The following is a 26966-nucleotide window of genomic DNA, read 5'->3' as shown; positions in this document are numbered from 1 at the left end:
CTATTTTCCTGTGTCTACAACAATGATGATTCTCCTCTAATAATGTATATTTAAGTAAATCAAGCCATTCTTTTCAAATGTATATGAAAACCATCACTATCATAGTCACATCTGGGTTCACTATGAGGACTGATAGCTTATCATTGGTAAAACTTTGCAAACTAAGAAAGATTGCATAAGTGTTTACTGCCACATATGAAAACGTGCCAGTGTGCTCTTCATTGTGAATATATTGTAGTCACAGCACCAGCAACGGCAAGCTCTGAATGAGAGGCTTGATCAGACCAGGGGATGGCAGTGAAAAGGCTGGTAGTAATCAGGCTTGGTTCATTCAGATAGAATGAAGCTAAAAACGATTACTGTTGGCATCACAATATCACCCAAATCTAGCATAACAAGAGAAACACATTTCCTTCACATATATGGAGACTACATTTTCCATGGGGTTGTTCTAGCAACATAGAAGTTTTAGATTACTCTTTAAAACTTTATAACTAAGGCAGTTATATCTTCAATCTTCATATGCACTTAAAAGTATGCTCAGGGAAGCAAGTTCAGTAGTATAAATTCTTTTTTTCCATGATAAATCTGAAACTTTTAGTATAGACTGTCATGTGAATACTATAAAGTGGTTTTTGTATAAGTTAACTGACTCCCCCCCCCCCCCCCCCAATCTAGAAAATTACCATCCAAATGAAGAAGGGAAATAATAAGTTAAAAAGTGTCGGCTTAATTTAGATATGGTATTCCAGGTATCTAGATTAAAAGAAAGGAAAATTGGGCAAAGATACAGGTCAGACACAACTGTAAATCTATATCTCCTAGGTTTACCCATCCAGACACCTGCAACCAGTTTCTACTAAGCAAAAGCTTTGATGACAGACAGTGTTGAGCAGTGAAAAGTTTTGAATCTTGTATCTTGGAACATGCCACCGGATCTATTCTGTTGCCTCTATTCTTGGTGATCCTCTACATTGCAAAATGGATTGGGCTATTCTGATTTTGATTCTCCGTTTCTTCTAACTCTGGTGTATTTTTTTTTTTTTGACTTATCATCTGAGCTCTTCACTCTTGGTCATTATGGTGTTTATTTAAAATGCTCTGATATTCAAGACTTGGTGTTGGTGCCTTAAGAAAGACAGAAAAATAGAGTTCTGCAATGGGTCAACTACAATTCTATACAGTAAAAATGACATGAGTTTTATAACTCTGCCTCAATATTAAAATATATATAAAGCCACTGCCTCAATATTAGATAAATGTATATATCATTTTGTTTTAATAGGTAGAAATTTGATTAAGATTGAAAAAACCTATTTGGCCTGGAATATCCAGTTCTTCTCTAATGATTTCGCAAGTATTTGTTTTGGATGTTAAAATTAATATTCTTCTATTTTTTTCTCTCTAGAGAAACCTCTGACCACGAATGCAAAGGAGATTTGAAAAGGACCCAAGCAGGGCCAGATTTAACATATATAAAATCTGCAATTAGTTTTATGTGTCAATTTGTTTCAATTATCTTTTTAATCTACAATGACTTCCTATTCTTTCTAATGTGGTCCCTCCTCTCCTTTGCTCAACCAAAGCCCAGAACATAGGCTATAATATAGTTTTACCCTCTTGTTAGTGTTTAAGTTACCTGAAAATTTCACTTATTCTCTAAAAAGGGCATTACTCTACTCAAAGGGGATGATACAGATAACTATTGCCTATGATCTCAAAGGAATAATATAGGTCAGTTTTCAAGAAACTTTTTAATGAGCCCCAAACCATCACTCAGTATTAGGATGTAAGATATGAGATCTATATTTCTGCCAGTTACCAATCCTATTAACTGCAGTTTTCTTCTCTGAAAGGTAATCATAATAAAAACATTGCTTTCAGAGAGTTGCTGTATTCTTGAGTGAGAAAAAAAATTGTGAATGTGACTTTAAACTGTAAAGACCACACAAATGTCATAAAGGGATCAAAACTGTCCTTGAGTTAAATCTATATTGATTGCTTGATTGCTATAGAGAAATTGTCTATGCAAAAACAATCATTATTGATCTTTATAAGTATATTACAAAGATAAATTTATGTATTGGCTTTGACATCACCCCTTATTTCTGTTTAAACATAGTATATTATTCTCTTTTTTGTATCAAATTATGCCACATATGTAATTCCTTTGATAGTATACTTCAAAATCAGTGATATATTAATATATTTCAATACAAAATAATTCTGTAAGTATCCTCATCCATTCTTTCATTAACTTAAAGGAGTGAAATTATCTGGGTTTAGGAAAAATATGTTAATTAGACTGATAATTGATTCATATGAGTCACAGAAATACAATCAGCTCATAATATGCAGTTGGCATAGACTTTTCCTTGACTCAATGGGAAATGTTATAATCACAAACAATGATACATTTAATGAGCAAAATTATGCATGAAAGCACATCTTGTTTGTTAAACTGTCGCTTTGCAGTTTAACAAGCCATTTTGATGCTATTATTATCTTGTTGAAACAAAGCAACTGGTTCTATATTTTATGAATAATTGTGTAATTTCATTTCTTTTAAAAATGTTATGCTGGTTTATTTTAAAGTTATTTTAAACTTTATAATTTTTCATAGCTAATCATTTTTCTTCTTACCAGATTTAACTTTTGTTTGTGTGTGTAAATATAGCATATATATATATATATATAGTATGTATATATGTGTTTATAACTATTATTGTAGCTTCTTTGGGACAAAAATACTTTTATTCATCTTATCTCTGGTGGCTGAGAGCCTTATATACAAATCAAACATTTTCTAAATATATCCAAGAGTTGTGTGGAATTAAACAATGACAATATAAATTACGTTCTATAGAGTCAAAGAGATGGGTGAATTTGACACAAAGGTAGCAAAAGATGAATCCAAAGAGAAGTGGAGCTCAACCTCCTTGCCACAATCTATGGAACAGATGCTCACCATAAAGTCAAAGTAAAATATAAGGTCTGAGATTTTCCTACAGGAAACGTGTTTATGTTTCTATAGCCAAGTCTCTAAGGAAAAAAATAAAATTTGATGACTTCAAGGGCTTAGGAGAAGGGTTTTCATTGAAAACTGACATCTTGGAATCTTTTTTTGGTTTCTTTATATCAAGGACATGGATGATCGTAATAGTGCTTCTTTTCTGAGCAGAGAAATGAATCTTACATTGGTATTAATACTTTTTAAAGAATGGATTATAACCCCAAAGCTATCAGCTTATATTTAATATATAAGTTTAATACTATCTAAATTAAAGATCATAATAGAAAAAGGGCAATGATGACTGCTCTTTTGTGATTGCTTAAGCAGTGCTTTGCCACCTTGCAACATTTATTGTTTTACTCTAGTCTTTACAACATACTGCAGCAGAGTGCTACCCATCCATCCACACTTGGGGGAAACTAAGGCTAAATAAGTTACATAAGATACCCATGGACATACATTAATAGGTACAAGAGTTAGATTTATACTGTAAACATTTCCAATTTTATTGGCTGAACTATTTTCTCATAATCTCCAGAAAAAAAGTCTATTTGACACATCAGGAAAATGATTTGAATTTCTTCAAAAATCAGACAATGTTTAAGGTCAAGAATGAAGAAATCTATTTAGTTAGGGACACACATTTTAGTTAAACAAAGACTATCAAAGGAAAAGTGAAAATGATAAGCATTTCTGTTTAAGGAAAAATACCTAAGGCTTTTACAAACCATGAAAGGAAAGAATGATATTGAATTTCATTCCTCAGCTTCAAATAGTTTTTTCCTGGCACATCTAATTTCTACTTCAAAAGCTATATATGATCCAGAAAAACAAGTTAGAATTGATAGAATTTATGTTCAAAGCATTTTTATTAAATCGAGTTTCTTGCATAGCTATTATCATTAATATAACTCTGAAAATTAGTTGAGTTGGCAATTTAGTTTTTGAAATACTGTCTGAATTGCTGGATAATTACTAGTTCAATTGTACTTAGCAGATGGTTAGAAATGATGTTGATACAAAACAGTACCATTATTTATTACAGCCAACTTAACACCTTGGAATTACTATTTTCATATACCAGTATAATCTCTGTTTTACAACCTGTATTTTATTTGACAATTAAAAGAATTGCCATTTTGAATATACAGCTTACTATAGATAGTATAGCTAATTTGAAATTCAGGTAAATTGTATGTGAGGAATGCTTTTAAATTGAAATGTCTAGCATAAAAGTATGTACTAAGGAAAATGACCTCAAAGTTGCCTACATAAAGTATTCTCATTGTTGAGATGGCCACAATTCGATATCATCATATAAAAATTACTGAGATATTGTTTATGTAAACCTCAAATCACTTCTTTTTGCCATTTAGTGATTTTTCTTAAATTTTTTTTTATTGTAAAAATACTGTACAGAGGGGTTACAATTACATGGGCAAGGTAATGAGTACATTTCTTATCAAGCATTGCAGCCTCCTCCTTTGTTTCCCCTTCCCATCCCTTCTCATCCATCCCTCCCCGCCCGCCCCCCCCCCCCCAGCCAAAGTTGTAAAGTTTGTTTTTCAACATAACGAGTTGTACATCTCATTGTTGCAATGGGTCCACTTGTATCCTTATTTAAAGGGTTTGTTTTTGCCCTTCCCCTCCACAAATTATACCAACATCAAATACAATGAAAGCAGGGAATATACCGTGAGGGAGGGACACCATTTAGTGATTTTCAAGAGGAATTTTCCAAATTCCAGGAGCCAGGAAGTTAAGCTAAGTCTCTTTTTGAATGTGAAGCCCAATTTTCCACTTCTGTCTGGGCTTTTCTATGTTTCAGGAATGTTAACTTATTTGCCAGAGGAAAATGAATTGGAGAAGAAAGAATCTAGAAGTGGAGAGACCACAAAATAGTGATGCTTAGGGGAGTAAAAATGTAATAAGTGATTTGTGGTAATAGTTGCATCACTCAGTGAATTGCTAAATCATTGAATTATACTCCTCAAATGAGTAAATTTTATTTTATCTGAAATACTCTTCAATACAGCTACTGGAAAAAAAAACTAACGTGAGTGCAGTGGAGCATAGGAGAGATGATGAATGTCTGGGTATTATTGGATGTAGCCATCAGAAAATAGACACAACTGTAGTAAAATTATATGAAAGGTAATATTTGGAAGTATTGGTTATTATAGGAATAGAAGATAATGTTGACATTGGCAGGTTGATTGGTTACATTGATGTAGTAGTGATGTAACAAAGATAGGGTGTGGAGAGAAGAGTATATTTAAAAGGGAAAGCTATATTCTTTAAAGTTTAGCTAAACTTTAAACAAGAGTCTTGCTTACCTTACTCTCAAGATTTCCTCTTAGAACAGTTACTTTGAAAATTTCCTTTCTCTACTCATTTGAGATGAACAACTTTTGCAACCCAAGAATGTTTTCTTCAAGATCTGACAGGTAATTATCATGAGAGATGAGGCTTATGTTTCTTGTTATTTTTTTTGTATGTGTGTGGCGAATAGGGCACCAGCTTTGTTAAAAGCCAGTTAGCAATCACAAATTGGCAACCACATTGACCAATCTCCTATTAAGTCCTCGCAATTCTTTTCCAGTCCCTAATGTAACATTCAAATATCCTACCACTTTAAAAAAATCAGAATTGATTTCAATTGTGTATTGTTTATTCATGTTGTCACATTAGTTTCTAAAATCTGCCCCCTGGACTTTGTGTTCTTTTTTTTGGGGGGGGGGCGGTCCGGTTCGGGTCATGGGGCCTGAATTCTAGGCCTGGGCGCTGTCTCTCAGCTCTTCAGCTCAAGGCTCGCATTCTACCACTTGAGCCACAGTGCCACTTCCGGCTTTTTTCTTTTTGCTTATGTGATGCTGAGGAATTGAACCCAGGGCCTCATGCATGCATCTCTTCTTGGAGTATAATAATCATTATTTGTATGGCTTTTTCATTTTAATTTTCATTCTTCTGCACATATTACTCTTTCAGACTTCTTTTATCTTTCCTCTTGGCTTGTTCAGGGGTCAGGTTTCCATTTGAAAACTCTAGGTACTTGAAGTAGAGAATCTCCAAAGAACTGGATAAACTCACTTCCCTCTTGTTTTCAAGGGCTTCCAGACCTTTTTTTTGTCTATCTGCACAAACATCCACTTTTTAACTTTTTCTAGAGGAAACTTGTTCAAATTTTTGGCAAAGTAGGGCAGGGACAATGGGGAGTGAAAAAATAAGAATCTGTTTCCTAAACTGATGGTCAATGACTGATGACTTATATTCCAAAGGAATATGAGATGCTTGATTCCAAGCTTTTTGAGAGTTCGGACATTAAAACGGCACAAAATAACTTAGATGTGGTAAGTTCTGAATACTTATCCATCTGCTGTCCAATTGTATTCTTGTTTTCTTTATATTAGTACTATACTGCAACTGAAGGAGGAAGGAGAACATAATCTATGTATTCAGTCTATTATCTCCAGGTCAAAGCATCACCATGTATTCCCAAATGGTCAGTAATAGTCGTAAGATGTGCAGGCAGTCAGCAGACTATAGACTATAGCAAGACCAGATCTATGGTAGTAGCTCTCATTCTGGGGATAACAGTTTGGTGCCACAAAATTGTATATGACTGGAAAAAAGATATGACAAATAGTTTAATATGTAAAACTAAGTGAGACACATCAGCTGAAGAATTCATTAATATATCTCTTGATAAAGAAAGTCTTCACTCCCACCTCCATGAATGGTAGGAAGAAAACAAAGGAGAAGGCAACAATGCTCAATAGGAAATGTACTCATTACCTTGCTCATGTAACTGTAACCCCTCTGTAAAGCATTTTTACAATAAAAAACATTCAAAAATAAAAAAGAATAAAAAATAAAAATAAAAATAAAAAGTATGAATACAGCCATGGGATAATAATATTAATTATTCTAAGGTTTTGGGGAAGTAAAAACATGAGATTCTTCTTAAATAGTTCACCACTCTTGCCTAGAGTATTGGATCATGATTGCAATGCTAGGTACCTGGAAGACTTAGATCAAGAGAATTGTGCTTCACGGGCAGCTATAGCAACAAGTGTGCATCTACCATCTGGGCATTTATACAGAAGGAAATATAAGTAGGAAAAATAATGGTCCAGGATGTCCCACACAAAAAAGGAAGACTGTGTTTGAGTAAAACAATGAAAGCAGAAGGGCTGGAGTCATGGATCACATGACATTGTCTAGCAAGAGGGAGTTTCTGAGTTCAAGCTCAATAGCACCCCACCCGTACATTTTAATTGTTTTGTTTGCAAAAATGATTAGATGCAAAACTGAGTTTTAAAAGACATAGAAAGGACAGATGAAAAGCAAAGTACGGTCAAAGAAAATTAGGTGAGTAATGGAAGTAAATCACGGTGGCAAGGAGAACCTACCAAAGGGGTGTGGACATAAATGTGAACAGAGCCCAGCAGAACTGGATGGACAGAGATGATGTTAACTGAAAAGTTTATTTCATGAGTACAATGAAGTACACTCTTTAAAAAAATTACATTTTTTCCACAATAAGTTCCATGATTTGATATCACTTTGATATAACTTTTCAAAAGTCTGTATTGTATATAAACAATTTAGTGTATCTTATGTGACTGTAGTTTGTGGCCTCTACTTATGCTTCATCTAATACAATAATGTTATCACTGGACTTTTCCATCTGAGTCCAGCTGCTTATGTATCAGGCAAGACATTGGCAGTAAAGTTGAGCTAAATAAAGTTTAGTTGCTTTTTTCACTTCAGAGATCAGTTGCTTGAATTTTTCCCCCAGAAAACCCCTAAAACCAAAACACAGTCACCCATGGAGTATTTGTGTCTGTCTTGTGAATCACAGTCTTCATTTTCTGTGCCTTTCATCCATGTTGGTCATTTCACATGATAGTATAAACCATATATGTTTATACTTTGTGTAACTGTATGTACATACACATATATAGCAATTTATATGTAATTGTTTTGAAAGAACTACCTAGAGGAGAGATACAACTAATAGTACATCTTAATAATATTCTTTCTTGTTTCCCACAGTTTCTACACAGTCACTCCTTGCTTGGAGATGTTATTGTTATCCATTAGGAAGCCATAATCCATTTCTATAGCTTGTAGGTTATGTGGGAGTGACTTAGGACATGTTTGGTACATGTCTGATACGATGTATAGGATGTTGTGTAGAGTTGAGGAAGCAAAGATCTGACCTTGTTCTTAGGAATCTGACAATCTCATGTGAAGAGAAGAAATTTGAGTATAATCAAAAGTAATGTAGTTATATTTCGTTATGATTGTCTCTGAATTCACTTCAAAGAAAAACATAAACACTACTATGAAAGATGATTCTGACCTGCTCCATGTTCTGTGGTCTTTTGTTCTTAGTCCTCCTTTTCTTCCTGCCACTGATTCTGTGCTAGAAAATTGCATTAGCAAAGGGCTAATAGTAAGTAGGGAATGAAAATTATAAAAGAGCAATAATGAAGAGTAAATGCTAGCTACCAAATAATGAGCTTTCAAGTAATTAAGCATTAAAGTAAGTGCCCCTTTAAATTTAACAGGGAGACTTTAAGTGTTTTCAATGAATTTAAATGCCTTTCACTGAACTTCCTATAATGTAGTGTTAATGTTTTCCATACAAATTTGACTTCTTTCCGTAAAGAAAATATAGACAAATGTGAGCTGTGATCATCTTAGCTCCCGTGGAAGAGAGGACTAAGAGAATAAAGTTACAAATGGACACATCCACTTTCATCAGACTATGTTAAAACAAGAAAGACATAGACATCAAGGACAAAGACAAGGTTTCTGGCTTTAAGGAACCATTAAGATGATTGGGGAAGTTCAAATATGACTAAAAGTAAGAGGATAGTTTTTTTTTTAAAAAATCATGGTTTGAATTTCAGTGTTTCCTTTACAGAGGATCTTTTAAAAAGACCCATGGAAGGTTTTATTCAGGCAAGAAACTGGAAGGTATAATACACAGAATGAGGATTACAGTTTCCTCTTTGAGGTGATTTATATTTAAATGAGTTCTCTATAATCCTTTAAACTGAAGTGCAAATTGGTTATCAAAGTCTTCTTCTGATAAGGGTTGTTTTACATAATAATGAATTTTACAGAAATTCCTCAAAGGGAAATATTGATTCAGGCAACATCATAGGATAGTTGAGTTGTGCTAACTCTTTTGGGCCATAGGCAGCATACAAAAACTCTCTAAAATAATCTAAATGCCTTCAATGAGAGGGGCATACAATGTATCTTTTCTCAGGGTATATTTACATTGCTAAGAGAAACTTTAATAAAATGATTCCGTTTAATCTACTATTTCTCATCTATATTAACAAATATTAACAAGAATCTATGATTTCTAGGTACCCATGTACTTGGCTTTTTAATTTACAGGGGTTTAAACTCAGGGGCATATATTTGCTAGACAACTGCTCTGCCACTTGAGCCATGAGTCCATGGCTTTTGATGGAGTATTTTTTAGATAAGGTCTCCTCATTTTACATAGCCTGAACATCTGTTCTTCAACATATAGAATTGTAGGTGGGATCATATATGCAATATCATATCTGGCTTATTGGTTGAGTTAGAATTTGGATTTTTCCTGGGCTGGATTTGAAACTACAAACATGTTCCTTCTGAACTTCTCCCTTTATGTACTTGAGATTGCAAGTACTATGGTACCCTGTCCTGGCTTGTGTTTTTAAAAAGCATTGTTTGAAAATGAGTAAAGTATACCTTATCTGAAATACTTGAAATAAGAAGAGTGGTTGAAATTTTAGTTTTCTTTTTCTCTTCCTTCCTTTTGACTCTTTCTTCCTTTTTTCCCCTCCATCCATCCCTCCTTCCTTCCATCCTTCTTTTTAATTTTAGGATATTTACAGAGACTTGTATTACTGAATAACCTTAACTCAAAATTTAGATGTCTATGATGCTCCAAAATCTGTAACTTTTTGAGTACCATATTAGTATTCAGAAAGTTTTGATTTTCATAATATTTTGGAAGTCAGACTTCCCAATTTTAAATTATCATTGCTGAAAGGAGAGTAGGAAACACTAATTTTAATTTGCTTGAATACGGATATGTTGCAACAACATCCTAAGTCCACTTATTAGGCCTATGACTATATGCCGGTTACTGTGCTATATAATTTACATATGATACTTTATTTCCCACAATTTATGATAGCCATTAACAAGCTATTTATAAATGAGAAAACAGATTAAGTGGTTGGTGAGAACTTCAATCAGAATTTATTTCTCTTGTCCACTCTGCAACCACCTCCTCATACCCTTCTTGAGCTCAAAAATCACGACAGAAGGTAAGCTTTGTTAAGTCCTAATCCAAGTATTGAGTGGAGTTTTACTTATTATAGCCCAAGGCCCTGGATCCCAACCAATTCTAATCAGTTAGGGGTTCCTAGGCAGCTGGGTTAACTGATTCCTAGGTAACTGGGTTAACCTTCAGAAAAGTCCTGAGACCAGGCCTTGAAGAAAACTTGACATTAAGTCTATAAATTAAAAAGATGTTAGGTTTGATCTCAAGATCTGGGTTTGCAATCTTGGCTATAGAATAATTAACTTTATACCTTCTTCCTAGTCTTTTTTACTCATCTGAGAGATATGGAGGATGGATTTTTATTGACTCAAAATTATATTGTTCATTGATTTGCTTTTAAAAAAAATTTAAACTTTTTCAGCAAACAATGTGTTCTGCAGAATCCTAATATTTAAAATATATATAAAGGGAAAGTACACTGGTGGGAGTAAGGGCTCGGCAGGAAAGAGGCATGACTTTATTTCCCAATAGTGCCTCTTTTTAATTCCTCTTTTATCTCCAAGAATGCCTGTGAAGCATCTAATGCCTGTAGAACATAGTTTTACACTACTGACTACCTCTAAGAGCTTCCCAATTCTTCTAGTCTATGATTTTTACCATTACCTGGAGCTAGATGATGAAAATATCAGAATTTTATTAGAATGTAGCTATGGTGAGGGCTGATGACTCAAATGAGAGAGGCCACTAAATTGTAAAGGACTCAATCAAATAAGTTGGCCACAAATGGGCAGGGGCCAGTCATAGAGGTTCCTGAAACTGGGTTCTGTGGTTTTACAGGATGTTAGCAAAAACAGCAGTTACGCTTGTAAGAATGAGTTTTGAAGCCTGTTAAATGTTGTTGCAACTAATTTGACAAAATACGAATAATAAATATGAATAATAGAATTACCTCATTAATTAGTTTTATCGTCTTAAAGGTTGCTAGGTCTTGAGATATAAACTGCCAGTTTTGTTTTTGTAATTACTGATATTTTTATCAATACACTTTTTGGTGCAAATCTTAGAAAAATTGGTTCATTTTTCTCTAAAAGCAATAATATTCTGTCATTGCAAGTCTTGGCTTTCAGGCTTTATTTACACATCTATATTAAATTCTTAAGACAGTCAGTGTCTTCCTGGGCCTGAATCCTCTGGTTGACTGGTATTTCATTGGTTTTATTCCAACCTGTCTGCGGTCTTACATTCTCTGCTCACTTACCTGCCTCTGCCTTCTGCTGCTTCTCAATCTTCTCCAGGCGCCCTAGCAAGGAGTCAATTTTAGTTTTGATCTGGGTTAATTCTTTCTTGATTGTCTGTAACTCATCTGATTTCACTGGAAGTGAGAAATGGGAAAGAAAACAACAGAACATCAAATACACTGTAAGTCATTCAAGACACCCCATATTTGATGTAACATACAGATTGGGTCAACTCCTGAAGGGCACTTTTTAACTTGTTGTAATGCTGAAGTAGTAAATGGTTGGCCTATAACAAAATGAGGTTCTCACTGGCAAGAACTCATTTGATATGAGGTGTTTTTTTTTTTTTTTTTTTTTTTTGGTCATAGGGCCTGAACTCTGGGCCTGGGTGCTGTCCCTCAGCTCTTCAGCTCAAGGCTGGCACTCTAATACTTGAGCCAGAGCTCCACTTCTGACTTTTTCTGCTTATGTGGTGCTGAGGAATCAAATCCAGGGCCTCATGCATGCAAGGCAAGCACTCCACCAGTGAGCCACCTTCCCAGCCCTGATATTAAGTGTTTTGATTGAAGATATTACAAAAGGATGAAAAGAACCTAGAAATACTATTAAAATACCAAATTCAGTTTTGAAGAGTAATAGAATAAATCTGCAATATAAAATGGAGTCAGATTAAGGAAAAAATAAATCATGCTAGGTATATTATACTCTTCTGACAGATCATGCTGTAATGCATATTTCAACAATCAATAGTATTTGCAATACAGTTTTTGGGGGATTGATTGACCAGAACATAACATTTATCTTCTAAAGAAAATGTCTGATGCCAGAGGACCCTTAACTTTCTGATTAGTTATTGCTCCTACTCTTTCTAAGGCAAGCAAACAAAAATCAAGCAATCTTACAAGCCCTGGGGTTTGAAGCAATGGGAATCCATAAATTTATGTAAGTTCCTATTGATTTTTTTTCTTCTTCTTTATTTTTGACTCAGGGTATTGCTTTGTAGAAAAAACTGGCCTGGAGCTGGGCAAGTTTAGGCTATATAGCCTAAATTGACCTTGAAATTTCAATTTTCCTGCTTCAATCTATAGAGTGCTGGGGTTATAGGTATGTACCATCATACCTAGCCTCCCTAGTATTTTCTACATAGCTGTTCCCATTCTAGATTTTCAGCATTTAATCTAAAAAGAAAATAGTTAACTTGACAATTAAAAATAACAAACACATCACTGCCAACCGTAAAAGTAAGTTTATTTTAAAAGAGTTTCAGAAAAGTATAATTTCATGTTTAAAATGATTATTAAAATAAAATATTAAATTTTATGAACAATATGATAACTATATTTACAAAATGACTGCATTGCCATTATTTTACTTAAAAACAAAACATTGACAGTTTTGTCCCAAGTGCATAGCCAGCAGTAGAGAGAGGCTTCCTCAGCCTCTGGGGTGAGATTTTGGATATCTGTGCCTTGGTTTAGAGCTATGTTCCCAGATCTGGGGATCACGGCTTGATTCCAGCCTTTTCTCTTTTTCCCCCTATTATTTTTCAGCTTTGTTGGTTTACAAGCTTAGATATTTCCCAGAAATATCTGAAGAAATTAACTTGATTATTTAGTATTCAGGAAATAACAAAGGACAGTAAAAAGCCAAACAGAATCTGTATTTGCTTGAAAGAAAAAAATGTCAATTAAGACATATAACACACACACATACATATATGGCATCATATAATTAAGTTTCAAGGAGGAAGTGTTTCTCCAATATAAAAATGAGTAATCCTTCAATTTTGAAAACAGGTTTTTACAAGAAAGCAAACTTTTCTTTATGATACAAAACAGTTAACACACTAAAAACTACAAAAACTGGGGCTCTCTGGAGTATTCTTGTAATCAAGCACTGAATTGAAAGGAGAATACAGTTTAAAACAGAGAATCACTGTTTATGCCAATTATTCCAGACATCAAAGGACCATTGTTGAATTGCAGCTAAATTTGAAAATATCTGTCACAATCACAGATTGATTCCTCTGTGAGGAATGATACTCATGTCTTTGATTGAGCCATATTGGGTATTTATATTTAAAGCCATTAAATGTAATAGAAAACATTTTATCTTATAATAGATTTCAATGCAGGGAAATGTAACTGTGGATGAAAATAAACAGAATCTATTTCTTAGTGAGTGGAGCCACTCCTCAGCCCAGTAATGTAGTTGATGAGTGTTAATATATTGTAATATGTTACTATAGTATCTTATTGTATCATTAATGCTCTGTAATAGGAAGACTACATAAGAAGACAACTAGAAATCTAAACAAATCAACTATGAAGGTTTTACATATCCCTGAAGTTAAGGTTTAAATTTATGAGTAGGATTGTAGGAATACTTTTCAAGACCAAAGCTAGATTATCATACAAATTCAGTGTAATTAATTGTATTAATTCAAGCGTTTAGTGAAAACTATTCCTTTTGCTATATTTGAGGGTTGGAGTGGCAATGGGTTTTGAAATAAGGTTTCCTGATTACTGGACACATGCTTGAGCACTTAACCATGTCCCTAGATCTTTTTGGCTTTAGTTATCTTTCAGATAGGGTCTTGTGCTTTTGTAAGGAGTGGGATTCAGACTCTAATCATCTTACCTTTGGTTTCCTGAATAGTTGGAATAATAAGGCTTATGCCACCACACACAGTCTATTGATTGAGAAGCAAGTATTGCTGACTTTTTTCACTGTCTCGAATCATGATCCTTCCTAGCTAAGCCTCTTGACTAGCTGGGATTCTAGGCATGAACCACTGTTCTCGGTCCGACAATTTCTTTTCAAACAAGGAATCAGGAGAGATTCAGTAAGTTCTTTCCTTCTGCCTGCCCCATGAAATATTGAAGTGAGCTTCTAGCATTTTTCAGACTATCTGCCTCTTTTCTTGGAATGAACAAGACATATTGATGAGGGTCTTGCAAAGTGAGCATTTGAAATAGTCGGGTGCTTCTACAGCAACCGTGCTAGTTAATTTCTTGTTGTATATAATATCTTGGTGCTGTCCTTTGGAGAAAATCTGCCCCTTACTTGGCCCAGAGGGCTAACGCTCTCCTCTGAAGTCACCATTTACAGGTGTGGGCTGGTTTCTGGGTGGAATTCCTGGAGTGGGCTACCTCTATGCCTAACATGGTGTACTCTGTGATCTTTCTTTGCTTTCTCTATCTTTGCTTCCTTCTTCTTAACATTTTCTCTACAACACAGTGAATTATTAAGCCCTTGTTTGTTTTTACTTCATCAAAACAGATGTATATGTTACAACTTTTATTTAAAATAAATTGTAGTTCTGTTTTCTAATATTTTCTGAAATATGAATGTTAATCCAATGCAATCCTTCCCATTTTTCATTGAACTCTTATTGAGCCTCTGCCTTTAGTTTTCCTGGATTGTTGCTCTCAAAGGATTGTTTATAAGCCATAAGTCTTTTTTATTCAAGTTTCTTAAGATATTTTCATTTTCTATAAGGAAAAACAATGGGAAATATATACATGCATAAACCAGATTCTTTAAACTGTTACTCAAGCTCTGCTGAAACATTCATTTGCATATTGCATTTGTGCTTTTTTTTTTTTTTTAAAGCAAGTCCTTCCTTTTGAACATTTGAATGTATCAAGTGGTATATGGAATTACACAGGCTGTAGTTTACATCTCTCACCTTGGGGAAAGTTACATATATTCACTAAGGTCCAAGTAGGTTTCTTCATTTTTGTAACCTCCACCTTACCTTAGAGGACTTTGTGTAAGAATTTAACCACTTAGCACGATGCCAGAACCCCACCAGAGCCAATAAATAGTAAAAGCAGCAACTATTATTAATTCATTTATTACTTTCATTTTCAATTATTTATATTATTATATAAACACACCTATCTTATCAAGGACTGTCTCCCAAATGTGTTTGTCAACATGGTGCTTATCTTGTAGGACTTAAATCTCACCTTTCTTATGATACTTCTTCCATTAATCCATTGGAAGATGAGTTTCATCTCTCTATTAAATGACATCTTACATTCAATGACACATATTTACTGCTTGTTCATTCTTATCTGTTGATTCTTATACTGAAGCTTCTAAAGATTACTTTGAGGTCCTGGCCTTGAAATCAGTCCTCTTTTATTTAAAAATGTTGTTAGAGATTCAAAAAAAGAAGTTAAATTATGAAAACATTCTGTATTCTTATTACAAAATGTATCATTAAGAAATGATTCAAATTCTTAAACAATAATAATCTCAGTTCTCTCATTACTTTAAAAGAAGCACTTTGGAAACAAGTGGTATTAGTAGATTTGGCCCTCTGGAACTAAATTCCCATGTATTGAATAAGTATATACAATTCTTTCTCTCTTTGCTACTGCATCATTAATATAGCCTAGCCTAGTCTTCAACCCTGAGATACAGGCATGGGATGAAGAAGACATGTGAGACAGAGAGGAATACATGCAAAAAAATGGGGTATACTTGAGGTGTACAAATACACACCAGAGTACATATAATAACAAAGGTGTCTGCCTAGGCAACAAGCTGCATGTAGTTGAAGTGGGGTGAGCAAGTGGAGAAGAGAATATATAAAGGCAGCAAGTAAAATGAAGGATGGAGAAGAGAGAAAAGACCTAAGGAGGATTGCATTGAACCTTGCTGGCCAAGGTGAATACTTTATTCTAAATGATACTGGAAACAGTTTTCAGAGTTGAAATGCTCTGTTTTGACATCCTGTTGTGAAAAGCCTGTAGGGTACTGGGCATAATAATTTATCATAGATATGATGGCAGACTGGATTGGACCAATGTATTAGCACTGGATGCTATGAAGTAGGTGGATTTTGTATACACTTGCTTTTTTTTTAGTAGACTTTAAAGATTGATGGGACATAACTATAAGGATGGAATTAGCAATTACTAAAATAAGGAAGATCAGTTTTGTTAATTTTGAGATGTCTATTAACATCCAAATAAAATGAGAATAAGAAGTTAGATATATGAGTATGAAGTTTAGTGGAGAACTGAGAGCTAGAAGAATAAACCTGGGAGCTGCCAATGGAGATAGCAATTCAAGTTAATATATACAATAAGCCTTTCTTCATAGGAATGTATACATATCTTGGAAATAGCATTTTTATGAATCAATGTCTTTTGAACCTTTTTTCTAAATAAGTTATATAGCAATAAATAAGCAAACATACTGACATTATAATGTTTTTGTCCTGTTGAGTATAACTAACATTTCTTTGGGTGATTATAGGGCTTGAATCTAATATTATTCAATAAGATCAGCAAAGTGATAGGAGAAAAAAAGACAAGAAGTACTTAGGGTAAATTACTTTAGCTTGTTTTCAGGCAAGAATTACCCTAGAGAAACTAGGAGGTAGGTTTCATCATACAGATAACCTTAAATATTTTTCTTGTAGATCACTGTACTGTGAAAAGAAAAACAAAAAGAGAGAGATCATACTAAATCATTTCAGACATTCTGTCTCTGAAGAGTTCACTGCTTTGGTGATAAATGTTATTACATTCTGATACAGTCAACAAAATGATGACTGTGCCTTTTGCTGAAACCTAAGATATAATCTAAAAAGGAAATTAGGTATGTTGGAGGATACATCTGCCTATATCAGAAAATGTGCACATCTGTGGTTTATGGGGTGAACAGCATTTCAATTTATTTTAATCACCTTTAGGTTAAGTCTATTGGGGCCAAATAAAGAATGTTCAGTTCACTGTGGAGATCAGTAGTTACTGACTGTAATTGTGCCCTACTGGGGACATTCTGCAGTATCTTGAAGGACTTTTGAGTATTATGACTTAGAAGGGATGGCTACTGGTATTTTAATGGACATTTGGTCCGTTCAAAAATCATACAACACACAGGATAGTCCCTGGCATCACCCAAAGAATGATTTCTCTAAATGTCGAGAATTCCAAGCTCTAGAAAGTTTGGATGCCGTGCATTGAATGTGTCCCCTAAATGTTGTATATTAGAATCTTACTCTCAGAAGTCTTTCATTCATAGTATTTGGACATGAGGCCATGAGGTTAAAGGCTATCTATAAAGAAAAAAGACTCCGCCTGGTGAACTTCCCTGTGTCTCCTCATGGACCCCCCTTCCATGCCATGACTCAGAGGGAAGTCCTCACAGAAGGACAAACAGTTCTTGCAGCCAGTCTTGGACCTTCTAGCCTCCCAAGCCAGAAGCTGGATAACTTTTTTTTTTTTTTTTGGTCCGGTCATGGGGCCTAAGCTCTGGGCCTGGGTGCTGTCCCTCAGCTCTTCAGCTCAAGGCTAGCACTCTACCAGTTGAGCCACAGCACCACTTCCGGCTTTTTTCTTTTTGCTTCTGTGGTGCTGAGGAATCAAACCTAGGGCCTCTTGCATGCAAGGCAAGCGCTCTACCACTGAGCCACCTTCCCAGCCCATCATCCATGTTTATATTGGTAGCCTCCCCAGGGGACTTGAAAGAGGGTTTGACCATCAACCCCTCACCCATCTCCAGACAGTTCCTCCTCCTTTCCTGGTATTGGATTCTTCCTTTTGACTGCTATAATGCAGTGTCACGAAGGTGGCCTAACACAGAAGCCTATTGTTTCTAATGTGGAGGCACTGGCAGAGCCCCACCCCGCCGAGGCCTCTGGACGTCCTTGTCTCTGTCCAGCAGTCATTCCTGGGCCTGGCTTATGGCTACCTCAAGTGTTTGCACCTGGCCTCACAGACGTCTCCCTGTGTGCCTGGGTCTCTAACCTTGCCCTGTGTAAGGTCAGGCCCACCCTCCCGTACAACCTCATCTCTTTTTTTGGGTCCGGTCATGGGGCCTGAACTCTGGGTCCCTGGGTGCTGTCCCTCAGCTTTTCAGCTCAAGGCTAGTGCCCTACCACTTGAGCCACAGTGCTACTTCCAGCTTTTATTTTTCTGTTTATGTGGTGCTGAGGAATCGAACCCAGGGCCTCATGCATGCAAGGCAAGCGCTCTACCACTGAGCCAAATTTCCAGCCCTGGATAATTTTATTGTTTATAAATTACCTAGTTGATAACAACAGAAAATAGACGAAGGCACTAGTCTTCATAATTACACACCCTTCACCAACACATACTTCAACGATTTAGAAAATCTATGGATGTTTTACTTTAGATAATTTTTAGTAATAATTTACATTAATTCATAATACTTTTATTTTTCTAACCCTTTAAAACATTATTTAAGTATAAAGAATAAATTTGCACAGAAGTTAACTTATCTATCATTGCCATACACACTATTTTATCAACAGGAAACTAGAGAGTATGATGATTTGCATGAATTTGTCAAAGTCACATAAACTAATGCATATGGAGTCAGGCTAAAACCTAGATCTTCTCTTTGTAGACTATGTCATTCTATGCTAGCTGATGTGAAAAATATGATCATCAGTTTTAGTTCTTTTCTTTATTATGGATTAAGAAGTTTTGCATTTAATTGTCAGATGTGGAAAAAAATAACCCCCAAACTCCCCATTTCTGGAAATCTTTATCATTGCCACTTCATTTCCTTTGGCATATGTATGTCCATTTCCACTTACTTACATATTTTAAGTAATTTAATACAAGGAAACTAATTTGCCAATATTAAAAATAGTTTTCAAAAGCCAGGGGGCATTACAAGATCTTCCTAAAGTAAGTTGGAGCAATTAGTTAATTGGCCAGACTTTTCCCACCCTGTGGAATTGCCTAACAAATTAACTACATTTGCATATGTATATCTTTATAATACCTATGCCTATGTACATCTCTACTCATTGTTTTTATGTATTTTTAGAATAAGAAAATAAAATGGAAATGAATTAATTTCATTCAATAACTATTCATTAATTGCATAGTCTATGCATCCATTCATCTAGCTTTCACTAAGAGTTGAATATATACAATGACATTTAATCCTTAGGATAAACATAAATAGCATATGTATTAAAGTGACTGTGGAGATATATGCTAAAAATTAGAGAAGTTAAGTCAGATTACTTAGAAAAGAGGCAACACGACCAAGTGTACACTGGCTGCCTAAATCAAAAGTCCTAGTTTATGCTTGTTTATTTGTTCAGCCCATGCCCATCTCAACACCTGAGTCATGCATGAGCTACTTATATTGAAACACCTTCTTGGTCTCCTGGAGTTTGTAGGCAGGGAAGGAAAAATTATGTCAGCAATTTATGATGATCAAATAACGGAATAACAATGGAAAATCTTCTATTACTTAATATTAAAATGATCTTCTATTTTCTGGTCTTTTTATTCACATTGTATGAGTCTTTAATGAGGGATCATGTCTAGTTTGTCTATGGAATTTTAGTTCCTTAGGGGTCCTATCTGTTTTATCTATGGAAAATTAATACTTGTCATGTGGTTGATTAATGGGACATATGGCAACTATGTGGGCAAAGAGAAGACAAATTATTTTTGATAGAGTTTGAAAATTGATTGTAAAACAATAGTCATTGATTCATAACTAGAAAGATGTTTGGATTTCAATCAGCAAGCAAAGAAGATCTAATCAAAGGAAATAGCAGATTTTATTAGTTTGAAAATATATGTCAAACTGGTTACTCTTTTTTTTTTTTTAATTTAATTTAATTTTATTTGTGAACATACTGTACAGAGGAGTTACAGTTACATGGGCAGGATAATGTGTACATTTCTTACCAAGCATTGCAGCCTCCTCCTTTGTTTACCCTTCACATCCCTTCCCAGCCTCCCCCCTCCCCCCCTAATCCCAATCCTTCTCCTTCCTCCCCCCCCAGCCCCCCCCCCCAACGTTGTAAAGTTCGTTTTGGACATGACAACTTGTACTTCTCATTGTTGCAACAGGTCCACCTGTATCCTTAAACAACTGGTTTTTCCCCATCTCCTCCACAAGTTATACTGACATCAAATATAGTGAAAGCAAGGGTTATACTTGGGGGAGGGACAAACTGGTTACTCTTAAAGCTTGAGAATAGGCTAGACTTTGTCCCCTAACTTCACTAACTGACTTCATACAGTCTGGAACTAATTTTCTCTGAGCTTCAACATTCTTAGAGTTGTGGTTCCCAGGCAACTGGAAAACAGCAAAAATGCAAGAAGCAGGAGAGAGCATGTGTGCAAGTCACATTTAATTTGAATACACTTTAAATAAAAATGGAGAGATTAGATGAGAATTGAAATAACTAAGATGACACAGAAGAATATAAGTAATATAAACTGAAGAAAAACAACTAGCTTGGTTTTGAGGACAAGAATGCTTTTATATCACAGAAGGGTCTAAAATTGCTAATACCATGGCAATTTTACTTGCGCCAGCTCTTGACAAGGACAATCATTAATGATATTTATTTATGGTATACAACATAATACAATAACAAGAACAAAACTTTTCCAAGATAAAAACAAAAGGCTTGCAGGCAAAGATACATGAACATGAATTTAGAAAGCTTGATTCAATTAAGCTAGAAGAATAGTAAAGAGATGGGTTAAAAATGGAATTGCTAGTGCTGTATCAGTTGTTCTTGAGACATGCACTAAATAGTCTGGATTCCTATTTGGTAAATGGCTGTAACTTAAGTTTTTCAGGTTTTCTGTGATTCAAGGGTTTAATTTTTTGGCGATTCAGGGCCTTATACTTGCTAGATATAAGCTACAATTTCAGCCATTCTCTGTCTTACCTATTTTTCATATCTTTAGCTTTAAGCCAGTCTAGGACTGTGATCATTCTACATATAATTCCTGTATATCTGGGCTTACAGGTAGGTATGTGACACCACACTTAGCCCATTGGCTGAGAGATGGTCTTGCTAACACTTTTGCTGGTCTTGAAATATGATCCTTCTATGTCTTCTAAATAGCTGAAATTGCAGTGTGTGTCACTATGCCTAATCCCTGGTTTTGAGTTTTGAATGAGAAATTGGTGACATATTTGATTTGGAATAGTCTTAGGGTTGGATGTAGAGTTAATGAGGTTAGAGTAGATAAAAAGTCAAGGAAATGAGTCAAAAGAATAGGCAATATTAAAAAAAAGAATAGGCAATATTTTCCTTATTAGGACCTAATGTTGAAAAAAAAACATAGGGAAGAGGCAGAAGAAAGAAGTACTATTAAGATTGCTCAATAGGGCTTAGTTTTGCTGCTTTTTTATAATTAAATAGTGAAAATTAGTTACTTTTTGAGCTACTAGTGGGGCTCAGAGAAAAACATAACGATATAGAGAAAACAATAACAACATAGAGAACAATAATAACAATAACAAGAAAGAAAATAATCTAAAATTCACATAATCATATTCAATATAAAGACTGTTGAATATTATGCTATTTGCCTTTTTCTTCTATCTCTCAATCTGGTTATTGATGAACCACATTAAAGTCTAGTGAAAAAGAACAAGCATAGACACCTATAAATGTATTTAGTTGATATAAATACACTGTAATTATTTGATGTGGCTGATTTACTATGTGATTTTAATTTTAGTGAGATATTATTGTTATACGTTGTACTATTTAGTGTTCATTCAGTCAGATAAGCCAGTGTAGACTGGAAATGGAAATGTACCAGGATGAACTAAATGGCTTAATTAAATAATCCTCATTTCATTACTTCACCGTGTCCAAGAATTTACTATTAAAATAAAAAGTAGAGAATTCAAAGATCTCTACATTTTGTGTATATCATTCATGTCAATAGCTATCATGTTATTCTCTTTGAAAATTCCTTTTTTCAAGTCCCACACTTTAGACTGTGACTCTATTTTGATGTCAGATCTTTAACAGGGAATTAAGATGTAGTCATTAGAATGAGCCCTAATCTAGTATGACTGGTGTCCTTACAACAAACAAGTCGTTTAAGGATTCAGGTGGACCTGTTGCAACAATGAGAAGTACAAAATGTCATGTCAAAACCAGCTTTACAATGTCGGTGTGGGGGGGGGAGGAGGGGGGTATGATTGGGTGGGGGGAGGGGGGAGGCTGGGAAGGGAGGTGAAGGGTAAACAAAGGAGGAGGCTGCAATGCTTGGTAAGAAATGTATGCATTATCCTGCCCATGTAATTGTAACCCCTCTGTACAGTATGTTCTCAAATAAAATAAAATAAAAAAGAAAAAAGAAAAGATTTGGACAAGCCATCCCCAGAGGGAAGGGGATGTAAAGACACAGTATGGCATCTTCAGGCTGAGGAGAGTCTTACCCCAGCTCTTCCCCTTGTAGCATCAAGAAGAACCAGGCTTCTGTCACCTTGATCTCCAACTTTCAGCTTCCAGAGATGTGAGGAAATAAATGTTTCAGCCATCCATATGTCTGTACTCTGTGATGGCATCCCTAAGCCATGAATAGGTACACATCTGAATTTTCTAACATCTCAGTTCAATCACTTAGTACCTTGCTGAGAATCTTTTCATTTGCCCCTTGTCAAATCTCAACCCTTTAATCTTCTCCAGTTCTTCACTATCCTGTTATCAGGGTTCTTTTGTTTATCATAACATCCCCAATGTCTTCACTGACACGCCTAGCAATACATCTTTGTGTCATATAATAACAGTACTAGTGGTTATTATTATTACTACAACCAGGATGGTTTGTTATCCATTAAAACATTCATAATGTTAGTCACTGCATAAGAGCTCTATCCTCTGTGAAGGGGACAGTGTCATCATTCCAACTTATAAATGAGGCAATAGATACAGCAAGTTTAAAGTTTGCTCCAAAACACCCAGCTAATACACAACAGAGGCACTGTGGGATTCTATGTATAGCAAATTTACCTTCCATGCCTTTAACAGCTGTGTCCAACTGCATTATCAAAACCAAAATCAACTTCACTGAACACTGATCATGTGCCTAAACAGTTTATATGCATGAGCAATTTCATCCTTACAAGAACTACTGGATTATACATATAAACGGTTTGCACTTTCCAGACAGAAGACAGTCATATGGGGATTAAAGAACTTCCTCCAAGGCCACAGACCTCAGACTGACAAAGCCTCTGTTCTCTCAGACACAGCCTTCTGGAGAGAAGACTCTCTCTCATTCTCTTTGCAAATCCACTGAACTGAATTCAAAATCTAGAGACTCAACTCAAAATCCTTCCGTAACTCCTCTGGACCACCAGTACTTTCTCTCTTTAAGGTATCAGAACAAAACTATGTACCCAGTTTTCCAAAGACAATCAAAATTCTGCCTTCAAATTTTTCTTCACTTTAAGCTACTCAGCTTCTAGCATTTTATTACAGCATTCCTAGGGAACTAGTGTGGAAAAGAAGTTCAGAAACAAAAGAAGTGAACACCAAAAGAGCCACCTTAGAAAGATAAAACAAAAGCATCAAAGCAAAATTCAAAGAGAATAATTGCAAAAGGAGATTTTTTTGGGGGGTCCGGTCGTGGGGCCTGAACTCTGGGTCTGGGCACTGTCCCTTAGCTCTTCAGCTCAAGGCTAGTGCTCTACCACTTGAGCCACAGAGCCACTTTCTGGCTTTTTTCTTTTTGCTTATGTGGTGCTGAGGAATTGAACCCAGGGCCTCATGCATGCAAAGCAAATGCTCTACCACTGAGCCACCTTCCCAGCCCTCAAAAGGAGATTCTAAAGTATAAAATGTATTCCCAGAACACATAGAAAAGCTGTTGAAAGTACAGAGGCTCTATCCTTTGCTTTGAAATACACTGCCTGCCATTTCACAGCTCTATGAGTTTCCAGATGTGTTCTGATATTATTATGTCTCATTCTCTACATCTATAAAATAAGAATGATATGAAGAATGCCTCACTGGGTATATATGAGGATACACAAATTAATATGCAAAATACTGAAATAATATTTGTCACAAGCTATAAGAAAATATTAGCTATTGTTTTTCTCTTATTATTATGCTTATAAACAATTATATTAAAATACCCAAGGAAGGCAGAACACAAAATAACATCTCAAGGAAAGAAAAAACAAAAACTTCATAAAAATCACTACCATGACAGAGAACTTTACTTTCAGAATTTGACATATAAATCTGCTACCAAAAAAATCAAGTTTCAGTGGGATCTGGGTAGTACAACAAATAATGTAATGCTATGTTCATGATTCTATATTAAGAGATGGAAATGTATTCTTCTTTTGTATTTATTTAGAAAATGTGATTCTTATGGAACCAAAAACAAGTCTGCAATGGGAGAACTTTAAAGTTCCCATCCTTTCTTAATGATAGAATAAAATCACAAATAAAAAATGAGGCCAAAACCAATGACTTAATTATTTGAAAACTGAGATATTTACTTCAAAAATAACTTCCAGGGCTGGGAAGGTGGCTCAGTGGTAGAGCACTTGCCTTGCATGCATGAGGTCCTGGGTTTGATTCCTTAGCACCACATAAGCAAAAAGAAAAAAGCTGGAAGTGGTGCTGCGGCTCAAGTGGTAGAGCGCTAGCCTTGAGCTGAAGAGCTGAGGGACAGCTCCCAGGCCCAGAGTTCAGGCCCCACTACCAGACCACCCCCCCCCAAAAAAAATAACTTCCAAATCCTCTAACTCTTTTTTGGACTCTCCTCAATAACACAAGGCAACTGAAAAATTGAGTCGTACATGGTTACATCTGATACAGAATGTCCACAAAGGAAGCAAAGTATTTTTCTAACTCATTACTGAGGGAGGTATCATATAATTAGGGAACTTTTGGGGATGTATATTCACATATAGTTACAGATTAAAAAAAATCCTATTGGTATTAAGATATCGAAGGTCAGGGATGTTAAATGTTTTTATAAAGCTCAAGGTGCTTTCACGCAATGTAGGCCTGTCCCAGCTATATGTCAGTAAATTTTCCATTAATCAGCTCTGCTTTAAAACTGACCCAGGAGGAAGAAAACATGATGCTTTATACATATTTCAATTTCAAAGTAAGTTAGTATTACTAATGGCAGAAAGTGTTTATAAACTTAACAGGCAGTCCAGTATTCACTTTTCAAGAAAACCAATTTCAAGAACTTTCTGTTCTTCTTAACAATAATCTAAGACATATAGTACATATATTGGAGTATAGGTTCTTTTTTCTTTTAATTTTGGCAGTATTGGGGTTTGAACTCAGTAGAATGTTTAGAGACTGCAGCAGAAACTCACTTCCTCTTATTAATAAGACTCCAAAAGGAATTCATCTTTATCAATAGAAAAAGAGTGGATAAACAAAGGCATAGAGAACTGCAAAATTACTTAGTTTGCTATAGAGGCTATATTAATTTAGTTAAATTCTCAGTGGAATTCTTAGCACACTAAACCATAGAGTTTCTAAAAACATCAATATATTTTGCTCCCTGAACTATTTTTGTAAATCTAGTTTCATGTAAAAACAAAATAACTCAGTCAAAATTTCAATGATATCCTACAAAATTAACAAAAACAAAAGAAGGGAGGATTGGGAGACAGGGATGAGTGTGCAAAGGGAAGACATTGATCAAAGATGCATTGTGTTCATCAACTGCTTTGTTGAATGGCAACTCCTTTGTATACCTACTTAAAGATAATTAAAAAAATACCAACCAAACAAAAAACAACATAACTCAATAGGGATTCTGAGTCAGTGATTCATAGAGGGAACAGAGCATAGTAACTAAATGACTTACTTTTCTATCATTTACTTGCTATATGACTTTCTATGTTTGCTAACTAATTAAAGTGGTATAAGAGCTTAATTGTCTGAAAGGACATTGAACTCAAAACTGCCATGTTGAATTGAGCCCCCTTTTTTTGTACAACTACATCATCATCATCATCATCATCATCATCAAAACATGGGATGCAGAATCAAATACAAAATTCCAACAATGACTATTAAGCTGTGATGGGACTCTGATGGTATAGCTCCAACTATACTCCCCCCACCACACACACTCTGATGCCTCTACACACATTTCTTCATTTCTCCTTAACTATTCTAGTTTACCTTCTTTTCACTGATCATTCACTCTGCTTGGATTACTCAGTCTGACAGTGTCAGAACTTCCCATTATCTGTCTTTCCCAGTTTCTACCCAATCACCCCATGAAATACAGCACTCACAGATTTGTAGCTTTATTATTTTTCATATTGAAATGATATTGACTTACTGTCTACCTGTATGCTGCTAGAATGAGATCTCAAGGAAACAAGGGGTTTTGTTATTTTTTTCTTTAAGGAAAAGCATCTTAATAAAGAGTTCTCATGAATCAGTCCATATAAGAAGTTAGCAGTGTGCTTAATTAGAAAAGTTGGGTCCCTACTTTTTACTGATTACTGTGAAATTATAGCTAGTGTTTTATTTTCATAATAAATATATCTCCAGAAGTTATCTTTCATAATCATTTACAATATTGTAGTGAAATATACTATTAACTTCTCTACTGGGTAATTTGTCTACCATTTATCCTAA

General features: G+C 35.0%; 1 protein-coding gene across 1 annotated transcript in view; it reads right to left on the bottom strand.

Moving 5' to 3' along the window:
- Ralyl (RALY RNA binding protein like) overlaps positions 1-26966 on the bottom strand; it is a 662376-nt gene that overhangs the window by 48927 nt on the left and 586483 nt on the right. The window contains exon 7 of the mRNA XM_042667303.1: positions 11575-11688. Coding sequence (XP_042523237.1) covers positions 11575-11688 — 114 coding nt within the window. The remainder of the gene's footprint in view (positions 1-11574; positions 11689-26966) is intronic.

The sequence above is a fragment of the Dipodomys spectabilis genome, unplaced genomic scaffold (genome assembly GCF_019054845.1).
Source record: "Dipodomys spectabilis isolate Male_0828 unplaced genomic scaffold, ASM1905484v1 ptg000387l, whole genome shotgun sequence".
NCBI classification, from domain to species: domain Eukaryota; kingdom Metazoa; phylum Chordata; class Mammalia; order Rodentia; family Heteromyidae; genus Dipodomys; species Dipodomys spectabilis.
The sequence above is the reverse complement of the archived record's forward strand: the minus strand, read 5'-3'. Positions and strand labels throughout refer to the sequence as shown.